The sequence below is a fragment of the Triturus cristatus genome, chromosome 4_2 (genome assembly GCF_964204655.1).
Source record: "Triturus cristatus chromosome 4_2, aTriCri1.1, whole genome shotgun sequence".
In the NCBI taxonomy this organism is placed as follows: Eukaryota; Metazoa; Chordata; class Amphibia; order Caudata; family Salamandridae; genus Triturus; species Triturus cristatus.
Window position 1 is genome coordinate 224,253,276 of NC_140586.1, and position 19,083 is coordinate 224,272,358.

Below are 19,083 nucleotides of genomic sequence, written 5' to 3' on the forward strand. Positions count from 1 at the left end.
CTGCGTTACAAGTGAATTCTATCGGCCATTTTGTATAAAGAATAGATCCAGTGACGCAGCAAAAATCATGCAGCCTGCTTTCTCCGAAACAAAACACGGAATAAACTGTGCACGCAACAGCAAAGAAAAATACCGTAATATGAGCATTTTACGCTGTCTTGCGTTTTTGGCCCAACCTAGTATCAATGATCCGCGAGTTCGCCATTTTGCAGAACCGTCATCCTTGTCGGTACTTTTTACGCTGTTAGCGTAAGAAAACCAGCAGACCAAGCCCTAGCGATAACCCTTAGTCTGGACTACGTTTAAGAAAGCCACGTAGGCTACTCCTTGTAGGTGCGTGCGCGCCCTGAATGTAGCCCAGCAAAACGTCGAGAATACAGCAGCTGGATGGGTTCTAGATCATCCTGCCAACGATTCTGTAGCTGGCACCGCCTCGAATGGGAGGGGCATCCTACGCTTTTTGCGTAGAGAGGTTTGTTGAAGGAGCAAGATAGGAAGAGTCGGCCATTTTGTGCGCGGTCGGAACGGAGGACGTAGAGGGGTGTAAGGGGCTCTGTAGAGAAGATTCGCCTTGAAAACAAAAGGAGCTCGTTGTCATTTAGGAGGAAGAGTTTAATAGATAGACGCTAGTGCCACAAATAACATCTCCACGTCACTCGACTACACCCTGTATTCCGGCACCAACAAGATGAGGGGAAGCTTCGGAGATCGAGACCGAGGCGGGCGCGACCGTGGAGGGTAAGGGCCTATGGCCGAGGCTTTTTTGCTCCCCCGCAGTTCTCCAGTGTCTTTAGTTCAACAGTCCTATGTTTTAGACTTTCCATTTGCCTGAGTGTATGGTTAAGGTTCATCCCGATCTATGAGAGGGCAGACGACGGGGGGGGGAATGCTAAAGCGAATATGGGGGCATATTATCAAGCCAGGCGATAAAATCGCCGCTTTAGCGGCAGAAAAACGGCGATAATGGGCTTGATAATATGGTAAGGGCCTATGGCCGAGGCTTTTTTGTTCCCCCGCAGTTCTCCAGTGTCTTTAGTTCAACAGTCCTATGTTTTAGACTTTCCATTTGCCTGAGTGTATGGTTAAGGTTCATCCCGATCTATGAGAGGGCAGACGACTGGGGGGGGGGGGATGCTAAAGCGAATATGGGGGGCATATTATCAAGCCAGGCGATTAAATCGCCGCTTTAGCGGCAGAAAAACGGCGATAATGGCCTTGATAATATGCTCAATGGAATTCCAATTGAAGCCCATGTGTTCGTCCTTCACACCTAACATGGGTTTCAATTGGAATTCCATAGAGCATATTTTGAAGCCCTTTATCGCCGTTTTAGCTGCCGCTAAAGCGGCGATAATTTTATAACCTGGTTTGATAATATGCCCCATGGCGGTTCTGTTATGCCTGTTTTTACTCTTAAGGGAAGTTAACTCGCGGAAAAAAAAAAGTACAGTCTCAGTTTTCTTGTTTCACTTTGACTTGATTGTGGCCCCCTAATGATAGCTCTGTAGTATGAGATCCCGGCTGTCGCCAACTTAACATTGTAGCGCACCTATAACCAACTGGGGGCATATTGTCAAGGTCCGGCGTTAAAATTATCGCCGCTTTATCGGCAGGAGGTGCCGCTAAAGCGGCGATAATGGGCTTTATAATATGCCCTGGAGAATTCCAATAGAAGCCCATGTTCACACCAGAACATGGGCTTCTATGGAAATTCTCTACGGCATATTATCGATCCCATTATCGCGGCTTTAGCGTGATTTTCTGCCGATAAAGCGGCGATAATTTTAACGCTAGACCTTGATAATATGCCCCTAAACTAGTTGGTGGGGTTATGTATTGTTCCTGTAGTTGACAAATGAACAGTGAATCTTTGTTCCATGGAAGTGACGTTTATGCAAGTTATGTTAAGCCTGAGTGAGTAGAAATACATATGCACAATGCCCATTAATATATACTTGTTATTTGTTTTCATAGCCCTCGCTTCGGTTCAAATCGTGGAGCGCCACCACCACCCAAAAAGTTTGGCAATCCCGGAGAGCGATTGCGAAAGAAGAAATGGGACCTAAGCGAACTGCCCAAATTTGAGAAGAACTTCTATGTGGAGCACCCCGACGTTGCCCGCATGATGCCTGTGAGTTTAGCTTTATTAATTTAGACGCTGGATGAGGGTAGGGTGCAGGCTTTGAAATGGCAACGTGATCAACTCGATGTTTACTTTGTCTTGACAGTATGAAGTTGATGAACTGCGTCGAAAAAAAGAGATCACTGTGAGAGGAAAAGAGTGCCCTAAACCAGTCTACAGCTTTCATCACAATAACTTTCCGCGTAAGTGTTGCTCATGATTTAAAAGCTGTTGGTGTGGAGTGTAAAGCTACGGCAATAATAGTGTGGTGGTAGGCTAAGAAGTACGTTTGTGTGCGCCCTCACTGAGTGGCTATTTTTAGACTGGCCTAAGATGGGCGAAAGCAGAACTTTCAGCGCACTTCATCCATTTTGTCGGTCGCGTGTAAGTCCAATCTAAACATGAAATAAAGTAACGTAACCGAGTATCTACACCGTAAAGGCGCCCCCCCCCCTTTAGAAATCGCTCCATAAGCATGCACATGGAGTAAGTGGAACTGTAAAAACAACCCCAGAATCTCTCGCAATCAAAGCGACGTCTGTCTGGAGATAATGGATTTTTGGTGTATTTCTCTTTATAGAATATGTAATGAACACGTTGGTGGAGCTGAACTTCACAGAGCCGACCCCTATCCAGTGCCAGGGGTTCCCAGCGGCACTCAGTGGCCGAGACATGGTGGGCATCGCTCAGACTGGCTCCGGCAAGACCTTAGCGGTGAGTTTCTGCAGTTGGATCGCCCAGTGGCTGTAGCACATTTGTAGAAATGTAGGCTCGGAACACCTATTTATGAACTTCGTGTGTGTCTTTTAAATACACTAGCGTTCTCTATTTTATTTCGGGTATAGAGAAGAATTGCTGAAGTCAAATGTCTGTCAAGTCCACACAACTAGTTAACGGTGAATAATGTACGTCTACTTAATGCGCACTACGAAATCCCCTAATGTTCACCTATATATATTTATTTTTTTAACAGTATCTCCTTCCAGCTATGGTACACATCAACCACCAGCCGTATCTGGAGAGGGGCGACGGTCCAATTGTGAGTCATTGTAGGTTTTTCATTACTTACGTAACTTAATTAAATTTGGATAAGGGGACACTTATCGGAACAGAATTTTATCGGTAACGTTTAAATTATATAACGTGTGCTTGTGTCCCTTTTTGTACGTTTTGAGTTTGTGGGTCTCGTTCTGGCGTGAATCTATGCTTGAAGAACGCTCCATGTTAAACATCTGTCCGTTTACTTCTTAAGTGCCTTGTCCTTGCACCTACCCGAGAACTGGCTCAGCAGGTGCAGCAAGTGGCTGACGACTACGGAAAGGCGTCTCGTTTAAGGAGCACCTGTATCTATGGCGGAGCTCCGAAGGGGCCTCAGATCCGGGATTTGGAGAGAGGTGGGCGGATGATCTTCTTACTTGGAGACATTTCGCGTTTACCGGGCTTTTATCCCCAAACTATGAGAACTAGAGAAACTAATGGATTTGTATTTTGCAGGGGTGGAGATCTGCATAGCCACTCCGGGACGCCTGATAGACTTCTTGGAGGTTGGTAAGACCAATCTGCGGCGGTGTACCTACCTGGTGCTGGACGAAGCAGACAGAATGCTGGACATGGGCTTCGAGCCTCAGATAAGAAAGATTGTTGACCAGATCCGGGTAATGCTCTAGATGGGTTATTTTTTGTATATAACTTCAAGCCATGTTGCCAAAAAACTGACCAAGCCAAACCGCCCAGAACAGAATGTCCTGCTTCCACATTTCCTTTCTGGTGTCGGTTCTCATTGTAATTAGGATTGTTGTACCGGTGTTGTGAGCACAGAGCGTTGTGTGTGTGTATATGGAAGGGTATGTGAGCGTGCTATGCTTACCAGAACTCGCAACGTCGAATTTTTGTCTCGAAACATTTTGCTTTTAGTCCACAAACTGATGCTGCTGTTCAAATTAGCTTTCTAAAAGTTATATTTTCAAAGTCGCAGGGGAATGGGAAGATGAAGCAATAGCCACATGTAGGCCAAGTACTTAACATAGATCAATGTCAGCAACAGATCAGTTGATAGACCAACCGCTTTTTTTAAAATAAAAATAAGGACCAGTCGCTCTTAGTCCATTTGTCGTATTAATCAGATGTGACATGGTAATTGTAAAACAATCCCCATCTGAACATCTTACCAGAAACCAAAGTACTTCTGTTATCTTTCCAACATTTCCACACCTTTAGTAGTATGGTGCCTGCAGGTACTGTTTTTTTATAGTGTGTATTCTTTGATCGCTGCTTTGACGACGAAAACATTGAAGTCTTCCATTATTTTTAGGTCTTGCTGACATTTTTCCAATCCCCTTAAGGCTGTTTAGTAACTATTTCAATGTGATTATGCATGCGAGGGGCATTTATACATACATTTATTAGCACACAGACATATTGCCTCTGCCAGTGGCCTTTTTTTAAATTTACTGCACCAAGTGTCTTGCCATGTCTGCACAGTCAATTTTAAAAACAAAATGGGTATTGCATCATGCCGCATGTGTACACGCATAGTTTGATTTGTGCACATTCATCATGCTTGGGTGCCATTCATGACTTGAATTCCGTTAATTTTTTTTGCTGATGCCGTAAAGCAATAGCACTGCTTGAGCAAAACACAAACAACGTCAGTATCTCGCAAAGGTGAAACCCATTTGCTTTGCCAATCCTCGCTTTTAGGTCTCGCCTGACCCAGCGCATGGGGGCGCATATTATCAAGCCAGGCGATAAAATTATCGCCGCTTTAACGGCAGAAAACTGCCACTAAAACGGCGATAATGGGCTTGATAATATGCTCTATGGAATTCCAATTGAAGCCCATGTTAGATGTCCTTCACATCTAACATGGGCTTCAATTGGAATTCCATAGAGCATATTATTATTATCAAGCCCATTCTCGCCGTTTTAGCGGCAGTTTTCTGCTGCTAAAGCGGCGATAATTTTATCGCCTGTCTTGATAATATGCCCCATGGTCTGGCGAGACTTATTGAGAGGGCTCCAAAAAGTGCTACCAGGCCAGCCTAGAGCTACAGTGCATGTGCGCGGGCTGCGTTTGACCGCGATTACTTTCACGGCCGCTTTGATGTTTGATGGTGATCACTTTCACGGCCGCTTGGCATAGCCAATAGGTCTCGCTTTTGGGACCTTATAAGTATTTAGTTATGCAACTGTTGCATGGCTAAACACTTATAAGGTCCCAAAGGTGAGACCTATTGGCTATGCCAATGCTTGTTTAACTTGTCCCCCGATTGAATCTTGTAAGATTGTTCTTTAGTTGTGAAATATTGGACTACCCATACATGACAATTCGTTCTTTCCCTATTTTGCCTGTTTTGTAGCAGTACATTTGTCCTTTGGCTTGTAAATGCGTCGCCTCCCACCAACACTACACTAACACTTTTTCTATACCCGTTTTGACCTCAGCCGGACAGGCAAACGCTGATGTGGAGTGCCACATGGCCTAGGGAAGTGCGACAACTGGCAGAAGATTTCCTTCGTGACTACGTCCAAATTAACGTGGGCAACTTAGAGCTGTCTGCCAACCACAACATCCTGCAGATCGTTGATGTATGCCAGGACAGCGAAAAAGATAACAAGTAAGTATGCCGAAGGGGTGTAGGGGCTTAGTTTCCAGTGCCAGTTTTTTCAGACACGCGCTGTTGGTAGGTTGGTCACTCTCGCTTAACTACTGATGGATTTGTACAGCCTTTAGTTACTAAAAAAAAAAAAAGTTTTGTATAGCGCGAACATAACCCCCACGGATATCGGAGCGCTTTACATGAGGGTTGAAGAGGATACAGGTCGATAGCGCGTGGGAGAAAATTAAGGCAATCTACATCAGGAGTAACAGTGACATGAGTACGTGCAAAAGTAGGCCATGACAGGGGCCAAGTAGCAGTATGACAAGTTACATTGGGAACGGTAATAACACGGTAGTGAGTGATACAGGGCCGTAGAAGGGGCCAGTTGGTAACACATGACGCTAAAAGAGGTAGGGTGGTGTTAGAGAGAGGCTACTAGTTCAGTGAATTGTTAATCAGTAGAGCCTTCACTTACACTTTGAAGGCCAAAGTTGATGGAATCAGTCGTTTCAACAGGTAGGGAGCTCCAGATTCTCGGGGCAGTGCCGGAGAAAGTGCGTTTTTAGGTTTTCATTCTTTAAAATTTCTTTGGCTTAAGGAGCAGAGTGATTGTGCTCCTTGAGGTCCGGGCACTACCAGATAGTTCAAGCTTATTTTTCAGGTACAGAGGGATGTTGAAGTGTAGTGCTCTCATACACACTTTTTAATTGTATCTTTGCCTCGAATGGGAGCCAGTTCAGTGATTTCATGTCCGGCGAGATGTGGTTTGATATCTTAAAACCAGTGTCCAGTCGAGTTGCAGCATTCAGAGATGCTCTGACTGGAACTAGGCTGAGTTTAGGGAGACCGCATAGAGTGGGACTGCCGTTTTCGTGTCTTGAAATGACAAGTGCTTGCACCGCTGATTTGAAGTCATCTTGTGCGAGGTAAGGTTTGAGTTTTCTTAAGATGCATAGATGGTAGTTTGCTTTTGGTCGATGCTCTAATGTGGTCTTGCATGTTTAGATTCTTCTCTAGAACACCAATGATTTAGTGGAGTCCATGATGTGTGGTGTACAGTTGAGAGTGGTGAGGTTTGTGAGGAAGTTCACTACAGTGGGGGTTTGCCTAGTGGGTGAAATGAGGAGGAATTCAGTTTTAAGGGCGTCTAGTTTGAGGTTGAAAGATTGGATATCTTCTGGTGAAGATAGTTTCATGTACAGTTGGGTATCATCTGCATACATGTGGTATTTGATGTTGGAATTTAGTTATGCTAGTAATATTTCCTACTGCGTTTTTTTTCTAGGCTAATCCAGCTAATGGAGGAGATCATGGCTGAGAAGGAAAACAAGACCATCATCTTTGTGGAAACAAAGCGCCGCTGTGATGAGCTTACACGCAGAATGCGACGTGATGGGTTAGTGTCCACAACATGGTGCGAGTTCTGCAGCGCCATTCATTTCAGACCTGGTGTTTCCATAGACTCAATTAGGACTTTTTTATTAATGTAAATGGTTGTTAAATCTTGTTAATACGTTGAAATGTATTTAGAGACCGGCTTTAGGCTTGACCAAGAGTGTTTCTCATGCCATGCTGTTGGATGGGGCATTCTACCTCCGAGGTCCTAATCATGTGTGGGGCCCCATAATTGGGTGGTACTTATCACGCTTCCCACAGCTCAGCCCTACACTTATCGGGTGTGCTAAATGCTTCCATTAATACCTTTGGAGAGAATAACATGCAGAATTGGGTGCTAACGGCACCAGAAAGTGCATTTCCGGTAAGTCCAGCATTTAATCCCTGTTAGCCACAAGCTAGATATTCCGAAATTTTTATTAACTTAGATTTGATGCATATCTTAGCCTGTATTGTAGTACACCTACTTTACTGTTACGCGTTGTATGCAAAATTTTTATTGCTGGCTCTGCACAGCCTTTTGCAATGAGTGACTTGCTGTTAACAATGCTTTAAAATATAGATACACCCCATACGAGTCCGCGTGGAAAAGGTTACATTTATTGCACCCAGCATAATGTGACTGATCAGGGTTTACACTTTGTAACACCTCTGGTCAGAATTTCAGGTGTGATAAATGGGTTCCAATTATGATTATTTTCCTCCACTAAAATACATGTCTAGTTTCCTTATGGTAACATTTGGCAGGTTGAGTTAATGGTTTGTTACTCCGAGGCAAACGCATGTGGCTGTGTTTTTAGTAACTTTGGTTCTCTTCCAGGGTAACCATATAATTGTGAGACCTGAATTGTCCTGCCCATCTTCCCATGGCCCTTCCAGCATTTGACCCCAAAAGAGCCTGCGATCCGCTCTAAACAGTTTGAGAAGAGCACTTTTGAGTTCTGACTATCTTCCTCCTGTGGAGAGTTCCCCAACTCTCCCACCACCCCCGTCCACTCCGCTAGTGTCTGATTCCATCACCAGGTCCGATTGGGACCTGAAGATGGCACCGCCGTTCCACTTCTCCAAATGCGTCCGCCACCATTGCCTGCAAGAGAATGTTGTACCTTTCGGCAGTGATACATTTCTAGTCACTGGTGCGCCCTGTGATGCAGGGGGCCTGGAGAGGAGGCAGACTATTGTACTTGGCGATGGGACGTGACCGTTTTTCCCTGGGTGTGAGTCAATTCGTGCCGAATCTTGGTGATTTTCCGTGAGGGAAGACTGAGGCTTGCTTGAACAGAGTCCACCTCGAACCTAACCAGAATGGACTAAGTTGGGGACAGTACTGTTGGTGAGTTTTTTTTTTTTTTCTCACTGTGAGGAAGGGCAACCGTCCACTGGAGGCAAGTTCGTAAGGATCCTGGTTCAGTAGTAGATCATAATACAGAGAAGTAGTGAATGAAAAGAGGTAGGTGGCACGTGCTCAGTGAAAAAAATACTGCCCTCACAAATTGTGACATGCTTCATCATTGGGCTTGCTTCAATGCACCCCTGCGCAGACCAACGCCTGGGGGTGGAGCAAAAGGGAGGGGGTAGACCAACAACAAACATAAAAAATAATGTACACATTTATTTCTGGTATCACCGAAAAAAATGCAGTGTAGATTAAAACTAGTTTGTCTCTGATCTACAGTTTATTCCTAGACCCACCGGCTAGAGGTAAGACCGTGAAGGATGGTGGTGATGGGAAAGAATTAGGAGTTCCTCACCCCTCCTTGCTGCCAAAATGTCGACATGTTACTGCCGTTCATCAGGTGCCCAGTGTTTGGTCATTCCGGCTTTCCTCAGGACCTTTCTGATCCCAGTGACTTGGTTATTCCTCTGTACCAGGAATGTGGTATTTTTGGAACCAATAGTTTCCAATGAGGGGGGTCCCCCTTAGTAACTCACATTCGTTAATCTATGAGGGAAGACACAAAATCTGTGTTAATTGCTTTTGTGTAAGATACTGACCATATCAACGACCCATTGCCCTCCATATATCCATACACAAGTTATAGTTATTATGCAACACGTTTGTTCTTCCTCTGTACTCATGCAGACCCAATTGGTTTTGCAATATTATCAAGAAGTCCCTAGTGGGACTTTGCATCCAGCCTGTGGAAACTTCCCCTTCAAAAAAGGTTGAAGCAGGAGGAAGTGCCTTCCAGACGGATTAGCCAACTGTTGTGGAGGAGGTCTCGGAGGATAGACAAGCCACTTGTTGAAGTGTTTTAGATTGATCACTGGGCGTTTCCTGCCATCCCGTTTGTCCCCCACAAAGATGTTGCTTAGGAAGCTGCGGGGATTGGGTGTTTGGACAATTGCTTGTTGGAAAGTGGGTTATTTAGTAGTGGCAGATATGCACTTACCACTGGCAAAAATACTACTGACACGATGTAGGGCTCAAGAGTAGGTTTTAGACAATTATTCTCATGGTCATCCCTTGGTAGCTTGGCTGCAAGCATGCAAAGACTGGTATGTAAGGCATTTAAAAACACCAATTCAGTAAATTAAGACACAGCGCACAAAAATCCAACACTAATTTATAAAAATAGGAATTTATCTTTAAAATGACACCAAAACAAAAAACAATCCGCTGTAGGGAACCAGAGATGTGCATTTTTAAAAATTAGACACTTTCTAGTTGTTAGAAACCAACAGTGCAATTTTTTGACATTTGGTTGCCTCTGACAGGGACACATTCACACGGTGCAACTTTTCTGGAGGATTTCATACTGCACTCCTACAGTCTTACTTCCATTAGAAACGCCTTCCTTAAGTTCCTCTTGTGGGTCCAAAGTGTCTAAAACACAATCCAAGGGTCTGGAATCTCAGAGGGTCCCTGAAAGTTTGGAACTTAAGTTCCCACGATCCACTTGGACAAAACCCTTACAAATCCACTAGTAGTACTCCAGTCGGAGGATTCTTTGTGACGATGGTCCAGGTGGGCTCTGTTAACCTGTAGCTTGCAGGGAGTCCACTCTTTAGGCCTTGTGGTACAGTGCAGGAGTGCAGAACCTGGTTGATGCACATCCAACTCCTCGGTGTGGACCCTTCTTCTCTTAGGTTTCAAAAAGCAGATCTGATTGTCACTGCCTCTTAAATACTTGGTTTTCCCTGGGGTCAAGCAGAAGGGCACTCCTGTCCAATGAGGTGCAGGGCATGACCCCTTCCTCCAAAGTGTCACAATCTCCCCCTTGCATCTACTCATTCCTTCCTTGAGCCTAGCATATGGTTGGTTTCAAAGAGGAGAGCTGTAAATGAAAACTGGTTTCTCTAGCTTGTCTTCTCCCATTGAGGAGCCTCATTTACTACCCCTCCCCCCTTGCATTCCTTTGCCCAACAACCTCTCCTCCCCGAAAGGCTTCATAACCCCAGGAGTCATTAGCCAGGCTAATACGCTTATCTCTGACAATCAGGGCAGAGCACTAGATAGCTTAATTTTGGCTTACAAAGTCTTATAACTTCATGTTTGTACATTTTATAATATAAACAATACCATATTGTTGGAATTATCATTACCATTCTACTGAGTACTTTAATCCTTTTGTTGGGGTTTTTATTTCTCAAGTTATTAACCCATAACCCCTTCAAGTGTTAACCTATGGGCTGGGGATCTGCAATGAAAACATAAACTGGGCAATTTCTCCTACACCAGGGCCTATAAAATGGTTTTATAAGGACCCTGTTTATACCTACAAGACCCCCACCCCTGGAAAACCCAAGTAATTATTCGAGGGGTTTTGAATATATCAAAATATTGCAGATCCTCATTTCACAGAGCTTTTAGCTCAACGTTTGAGGAGCACTTTACTACTATGTGGGGAGTGAAATGTGCAATTTCACTAACTCCAGGGCATATAAAAACCTTTTTATAGGGATTCTCAGAAGTACCCGATACCTACCATGCCCAAACATTGTAGTTTATAATTTTTTTTACTGCCCCAAACACCAAAGTAGAGTTAAGGCACAATTTCGTTGTAAAAGAGTCCTACAACACAGGGCTGCTTTTAAACTTAGATCATTCTCCAGCAGTGCACACATGCAAGTGCAGAAAAGGCTGCTGGCCTCAACTGCCCTGCCCAATTCTATACTAGGGACTTAAAGGTAGTTTCAATCTCCCTGCCCTATTATGTACTAGTGCCTTATAGGTGGTCATGCCAATCGCGGGTACCCTAACCCAGAGTGTACCCTAGTGTATGTAGGTGTTCTCTTTCAGCATAGCACTGGGCTAGTCAGTCAGTTACCACCAGTACTAGTCAGCAAAAAGTTGGGGGTTGCCCAGGGCACCAGGAGGACTTTACAACATGGTCCCTTTGGATAGGAGGTCTTGTATTTCAGCTTCTACCAATGCAGATTGCTTTGTGGAAAAATTAAGAGGTGGAGGAGGTTTGGACGGGAAGGGGAGCCATGAAACTGTCAATGCCTTGGATAGACTGGAAGACCCAAGCACTGGATGTCGGAGCTCTCCAATTGTAAACTAAGCGTGCCAGTCTCCCCCCCCCCCCCCCCCCCCCCCCCAATTTCACCTGAAACTGGGATGACTTTTGCGGTGAGAGGTGTTCCATTGGTGTCCACCTCTGGAGCCGCAGTGTCTGGGTTGGAGCTGGTGGGGTAGGATCCTCTGAATCTGGATTGGCCCTCAAACTAACATTGCCTTGAGTCTGTGCCCCGGAAAGAGTCCTGTTGTCCCTGGCCGGCCTGCGCCCCCACTTTCACAACCCGCACTGGCAAACCTGGGCGTAAATTTATTTTTATTTGGTGCTGGTCCTTTTACGAATTGACTGAATGTTGCCGCAAAATTGTCCAGCTCTTTTATGAAGTGCTCACCAAATAGGCTGCCTTATGCCACAGGACCTGCTTCAGAAGTGGCAGTCCCCTAGCTTGGGGGTCAATCCTTATTAGAGGGGAATGTCTCCTCTCCGTAGATGGGGCACAGTTGGCATTGTTAAGAATATTTATGTTCGATGCATATGAGCTGCAGATTACACACTTTTGCATAGATCGCTATCTGGTGTTGGGCCCGGATGTTTGCAGTTTGTTTTTCCTCTTGGAAAGTCTTTGGAAGTCACGAGGTCGGTGACTCCTCCTTTGGATCGTATTGCGCATGGGCTTCGGCTCCATCCTCCGATTGTTTTTTTTCCGCCATCGGGCTCGGATGTAATCTTTGCGCTCAGTTTCCGAACAGCTTTCAGTTCGACAATCGACGCGCAATCCTCACCCCAATCGCTGTATTGTTTCGATCACGATGTCTTCAATCATCGCGCCTTCTCATCGACACAAACCTTCGGTTCCAGTCGTCGACGGCGGCCTTTGGGCCTACCCAGGCTCTGGTCCCGGCTCATGGAAAGAACTCCATTTAAAAAGTGCCCTCAATGTGGGTCCAAATTTCCCCACACCGATCTTCATGAGGTATGCAACCTTTGCCTCTCCCCAGACCACGAGGCTCGAGACTGTCCGGCCTGTAAGTCTTTCCGATCCAAAAAGACTATTCGTGACCGAAGATCTAGAAGGAACATGGCACACTCCTCGACGTTCATTCCAGTCGACATCTTCAGAGACTACATCGATGATCCGGAACATCATTGGACCGAAGAGGACCTCGTCAGCGCTTCCGAGGCCGACGAGTCAGATGTGGAGGACATCACCCCGGCGCAGAGGGTCGGGAGTACCAATCTACCCCCTCCGACACCCAAAAAGGCTTCGGTCACGCCTTCGCCTTCGGGCCTAGGCAAGACCAGAGACACTGCTTCACACACCCCACCTTCAGGCCCGGTGAAGAAGCCAAGTAAGCCTTCCGGCGGCTCGGGCGCGAGCCAGCCTGCCAGCATTGCTGAGACACACTTCGGCACCGAAAAAGAAGACGGCCTCCACCTCGACACCGAGCTCTGCACCAAAGCCCTCTGGGTCGAAACCCAGCCCTTCGGCACAGACGCCATCTTCGGTGCCGACCAAACCACACAAGGCCACCGGCACTTCCAAGCCGAAGCCCATCTCGGCGCCGACCAAGAGACCGGACGGTCCCAAGCCGGGTTCTAAACCTCAAACTGGCACGGAAAAACCTAAATCATCAGCCTCGACGCCTTCGTCGCCGACGGACCAAATTACCTTACCAGAGCTATTTACACCGGATCCCTTGCAAAAAACTCTTACCAAGGTTCCAAAAACTGGACATTTGACACTCTACTAAGAAAAGACATTTGGAGAAGCCTCCTCCACCTCCAAAGAGGAAGGACTCTGCTACCTCTCCGTTCAGAATACCTTCCCCTCCACCTCCACCTCATCGCTCTCCTACTCCGTCTCCAGACGATGATGATCACGGGGACCAATATTATGATACAGGGGATGTGCCACAAGACCCCACCCGTCCGTACAGGATCGCCAGATCCATGGGACGATTACCATATACCAGATATCCCCAACGTCTCACAAGACGATATTTACCCTTCTAGACCACCTCCACCAGAAGATTCATTAGGGTTTAACCATCTTCTGCAAAGAGCAGCACATTATCCTGGGGTGGACATGCATAATGACCCTGTGGAGGAAGATTTCCTCCTAGACGCATTCGATACTACAGAGGTCCACCTCCATACTGCCCATGCTCAAAGGGGTGGTAAAGCATGCGGCAGAAGTTTTTAAAGACCCAGTTAGAGCCAGGGTCCTTAACCCACATATCGAAGAAGTACAAACCTGCTCCCTCAGATCCCTCTTACATTAGAGGACCAGCGCCACTAGATTACTTATTGGTCTCTACGGCACGTAAAAGGGCAAACTCACAAGCGTCAGGCGATGCACCACCACCTGACAAGGAATCAAAACTGCTAGATGCTTCAGGCAAACGCACAGCATCCCAGGCTGCCAACATATGGCGTATAGCAAACACTCGGGCACTGCTGGCCAGATATGACAGGGCTCATTATGACGAATTAGAGCGCATAATGCAACATCTCCCTGAAAAATATAAAAGTAAAGCCAACGAGTTGATTCAAGAGGGTAAAACAATCACAAACACCTCTATACGTTGTGCCCTAGACGCAGCAGACACAGCCTCCAGGGCCATTAACACCAGCGTCCTTCTCCGTCGTCATGCTTGGTTAAGAGTATCTGGGTTTAAACCAGAAGTACAAGCCTCTATCCTTAACCATCCCTTTGACCAGGAACATCTATTCGGGCCAAAGGTGGATGAGGCCTTAGAAAAGATGAAAAAGGACACGGATACAGCAAAATCCATGGGGGCCTTACAGTCTCACCCGCCCAGACGCTCCTTTCGCCGCTCATCCTTTCGGAGTGCATCCAGAGGCTACTCCTCAGACAGTGTCCACATCGTACAAGTCCCCTACTCGGACCACCTTTACAAAAGGTTACCAAAGAGGCGGCTACAGGGGTAACAACAACAAGGGAAGCAGCAAAACGAACAACGCCCGTTCTGCCTCACCTACTAACCATAAACACCCCCGCTCCCCCCAGACCATTCCACTCCAGTCGGGGGCAGACTCACAAATTTCCTTCATGTCTGGGAGTCATCGCCTCAAACAAATGGGTGACCCAAATGATTCAGTCAGGATACTACATTCCACCCAGGCAACGCCCAATGTCTCAAGAACATTCCACATTGCTAAAGCAGGAGGTAATCTCCTGCCTACAAAAACAGGCAATAGAACACGTTCCTGTCAATCAACAAAATTTGGGGGTTTACTTCAGCAGGTACTTACGCTCCTCTCCCAGAACGACTTTCTCACCACACTGGACTTGAAAGACGCATACTTCCACATTCCAGTACATCATGCTCACAGAGTACCTCAGATTTGTAGTGGACGGACAATACTACAATTCAAAGTGCTCCCGTTCGGAGTCACAACAGCACCACGGGTATTCACCAAGTGCCTAGCAGTGGTGGCGGCACACCTCAGAAGACCGCACATTCACGGTGAACCACCAAAAGTCCCAGCTAACACCATCCCACATAAAACAATACCTCGGTGCCACCATAGACACCTCAAAAGCAATAGCCTACCCCAATCCGGCCAGGATTGCAAGCATTCAGGCTTTGCGACACATTTCGTACTTCAACACTCCCTTCCAGCACGAGTGTTTATGCAACTGATATGGATGATGGCCTCTCGCATTTTCATAGTGCCTCACGCAAGACTCCAGATGCGTCCACTCCAAGAATGCATAGCGCGCCAATGGTACCAGGCCCAGGGGCAACTGACAGATCTGGTGTTGGTAGACGGTCGCACTCATCGCTCTCTGCAGTGGTGGAACACCACAAACCTTTCCAAAAGTCGACCGTTCCTGGACCCGGTTCCCCAAATAATACTAACAACGGACGCATCGCTCTCTGGCTGGGGAGCTCACCTATTACATCTCACCGTGCAGGGCACATGGACGCCGCAACAAAAGTTACTCCATATCAACCATCTGGAGTTACTGGCAATCTTTCTAGCCCTAAAATCCTTTCAACCACGGATTTCAGGCAAGGCAGTCCTCATTCGCACAGACAACAAGACGGCCATGTATTCTATTAAAAAACAAGGCGGCACACACTCTCCACAGCTCTCTCAATTAGCACAGAGCATATGGAGATGGGCAATTCCCCACAAAATCTTTCTCCTAGCTCAACATGTCCCAGGAGTCCAAAACACTGTGGCAGATTTGCTCAGCAGACAGACACAACAGATCCACGAGTGGGAACTTCACCCACAGGATCTTCATCCGTTCTTTCAAATGTGGGGGCATCCACAGATAGACCTCTTCGCCACCCACAAACACAAAATGCCCAAGCTTCGCCGCCAGATACCCACACCGATTGTCCAAAGGAAATGCGATATGGATGAACTGGTCAGGCAAATTTGCGTACGCTTTTCCGCCTCTCCCACTCATTCCATTAGTGGTGCGAAAGCTACAACAGCAGTCCCTCACACTGATCCTAGTAGCTCCAACGTGGGCCAGACAACTGTGGTACACCACGCTGCTGGAACTCTCGGTATTACCACACCAAAAGCTACACCTCTCACCATGCCTCCTAACCCAGAAACATGGAGAGATCAGGCACCCGGACCCAGCGCAGCTCAACCTTGCGATCTGACTCCTGAAATCCTAGAATTCGGGTACCTAAACCTTCCCCCCGACTGTATGAACGTCATCAGAGAAGCTAGACGCCCTACCACTAGAGCCTGCTACGCTGCCAAGTGGAAAAGATTTGTTGTTTATTGCCATAACACAATCAATCCTCTAGACGTGTCTATACAACACATCATATGCTACTTAACTCCACCTACAAAGGTGTAATCTAGCCTATACCTCCATTCGGCTACACCTCGCAGCAATTGCAGCTTACTTACAAAACTGGCAGCTCCTATCACTTTTCAGAGTACCTGCCATGGAAGGCCTCAAAAGAATAATTCCCCCCAGAGTACCACCCTCACCTGTGTGGAACTTGAATATCGTGCTCCCAAGGCTGATGCGGCCTCCCTTCGAACCTTTGCATAAATGCGAACTGCAATTCCTCACATGGAAAACAGCTTTCCTTGTAGCCATCACTTCTCTTAGAAGGGTCAGTGAGATACAAGCACTTACCATACAAGAACCTTTTCTTCAAATGCACCAGAACAAGGTTGTTCTCCGTACCAACTCAAAATTCCTACCTAAAGTCATTTCCCCTTTTCACCTAAACCAATCTGTAGAATTACCAGTATTTTTCTCGCAACCTCAGACCGTTGCAGAAAGGGCTCTGCACACGCTAGATGTCAAACGAGCCTTACTTTACTATATCCAAAGAATACAACCTTTCAGAAAGACCAAACAACTGTTTCTCTTTCTCCCCCCCACACAAGGGCAACCCCATCTCAAAATCAGGGATAGCTAGGTGGATTGTAAAATGCATCTAGATTTGCTACCACAAAGCAAAACTAACGCTTTCCGTTCCCCCTGAAGCCCATTCTACACGGAAGATAGGCGCTTCCATGGCTTTTCTAGGGAACATCCCACTAGATGATATCTGCAAAGCAGCTACATGGTCCACACCGCACACTTTCACTAAACACTATTGTGTAGATGTGCAAACCAAGCAACAAGCTAGTGTGGGCCAGGCTGTACTAAAAACACTATTTCAAACCACTGCAACAGATACCGGTGGTCGCCGCTAAGGTTGGGAACTGCTATATAGTCTATGCAAAAGTGTGTAATCTGCAGCTCCTGTGCCTCCCAACGGAATATGCTACTTACCGGTATGCATCTGTTCTTGGCATGTAGAGCTGCAGATCTACACACGCCCACCCGCCTCCCCGGCTACCTGTATCTGTTCCAGTTTATCTTATTTAGATACACACATGGGTTTCTTCACTGTTATTACTACGCTCCATCGTTCCCTGTTGGCGAAAAACAATCTGAGGATGGAGCCGAAGCCCATGCGCAATACGATCCAAAGGAGGAGTCACCGACCTCGTGACTTTCCAAGAGGAAAAACAAACTGCAAACATCCGGGCCCAACACCAGATGGCGATCTATGCAAAAGTGTGTAATTTGCAGCTTTACATGCCAAGAATAGATGTACACTGGTAAGTAGCATATTCCTTCAGTTTCTCAGTTTCGGTGCCTGTGGGGCTATCTCCGCACCCCCACCCCAGCACACTGAAACAGATGGGAGAGGTATCGTGCAGGGCATTTTCTCCCCCCCCCCCCCCCCCCCCATGCGAGGGCTTCTTGGGATCGATCTGGTTCCAGAAGTAATGTCTGGACTCTGCCCGCAATTGTGATTGGTGTGCATCGTTTGACGTCCGTTATTATTCAGAACAGACTTTGATTGTCCAGGATTGTTTAAGTCCCTCCTGGTTGCCACCCTGTCCGTTTTAGGCCACGCACAGCGGGATTGGATCTTTTACTCGCGGCGTGCTACTAAGCACTTTTTCCCTAGCCTTGCGCTCTGCATGTTATAATTCTTCAGTCTCGTTCGATTATACCTTGTTTTTAGGTTTTGCGTGGGCTGCGCACATGCGCAATCTCACTGGCGAGATATAACGTTTTGTGGTATTTTCTGTAAAAGGCTTTAAGCCCCCTCCCTCTTTTCCATTGGCCAGCGTCACCGTTTATGCTAAACGGTGGCCAGCCATTGGAAAAGAGTTGTTCATGACGTTTTCCTTCTGCTTTTTGAGCCTCCCATTTGGACGGGCTCGTCTGCCTTCCATGCATCGCGAAAGCTTTCTTATCTTTATGGGGCCATGTGTTTCAAACACGTGGCCCCATAACGACAAAGCTTTCACAACGGACGAAAGTGAAAGCGGACAGTGCCTGTTTAACGTGCTTCAGGGTGATTGCTCGCCTCCCCCTCCTGCCCCCTCTCTCCTTCCTCCAGGTTTTCCTCCGTCTGGTAAACTGCTCATGCATTTTGCATTAGGCTGGGTGCTCCCGCTCCGTCTGGAGCGGATTGCAGGGAGAGAGCGCCACGCTCCGAGCCATCCAACAGCTGATTGATTTATGGACGAGCCTCCAGCGGGAAGCGGAAGATGAACTCCGCGTTTTGACGGACGGGGTGCGCGGCGATAAATCCTGTCCTGGGTGCATGTCTGTGCAGGGCCCGAACACCGGGAAGGGGGGGGGGGGGCGTTAGCAGTAGATGCCCTCGTGTCACCTGCCCTGTGACACCATACAATTTGAACGACTATGAGGTTCGAGGATAGGATAATGCTGTGTCATGTAAAGCGATACCTTGGGGCAGTGGTTGCTGCAAAAAAAAAAACGAAATTAAAATGGCGTGTTATCCTATAAGGCTGACAAAACGGTTCGCCTCTAACATTAGGGGTGGCCTGCAGATTGGAGTTCCAGTGCCAGCAAATATAGCATTCTCCTGAGTCTCGCAAATTATGTATTAATATTACAAGCAGGCTGCGGCGCGTGGCCCTCTTTAGGGCAAGTGCAGCGCTGGACTGCCTTGCCGCT

General features: G+C 46.9%; 1 protein-coding gene across 1 annotated transcript in view; it reads left to right on the plus strand.

Moving 5' to 3' along the window:
• Positions 1-453: 453 nt before the first annotated feature.
• DDX17 (DEAD-box helicase 17) overlaps positions 454-19,083 on the plus strand; it is a 55,588-nt gene continuing 36,958 nt past the window's right edge. Inside the window, exons 1-9 of the mRNA XM_085601293.1 lie at positions 454-738; positions 1,975-2,131; positions 2,229-2,325; positions 2,703-2,836; positions 3,096-3,161; positions 3,375-3,516; positions 3,617-3,777; positions 5,567-5,739; positions 7,010-7,120. Coding sequence (XP_085457419.1) covers positions 689-738; positions 1,975-2,131; positions 2,229-2,325; positions 2,703-2,836; positions 3,096-3,161; positions 3,375-3,516; positions 3,617-3,777; positions 5,567-5,739; positions 7,010-7,120 — 1,091 coding nt within the window. The 5' untranslated portion in view covers positions 454-688. The remainder of the gene's footprint in view (positions 739-1,974; positions 2,132-2,228; positions 2,326-2,702; positions 2,837-3,095; positions 3,162-3,374; positions 3,517-3,616; positions 3,778-5,566; positions 5,740-7,009; positions 7,121-19,083) is intronic.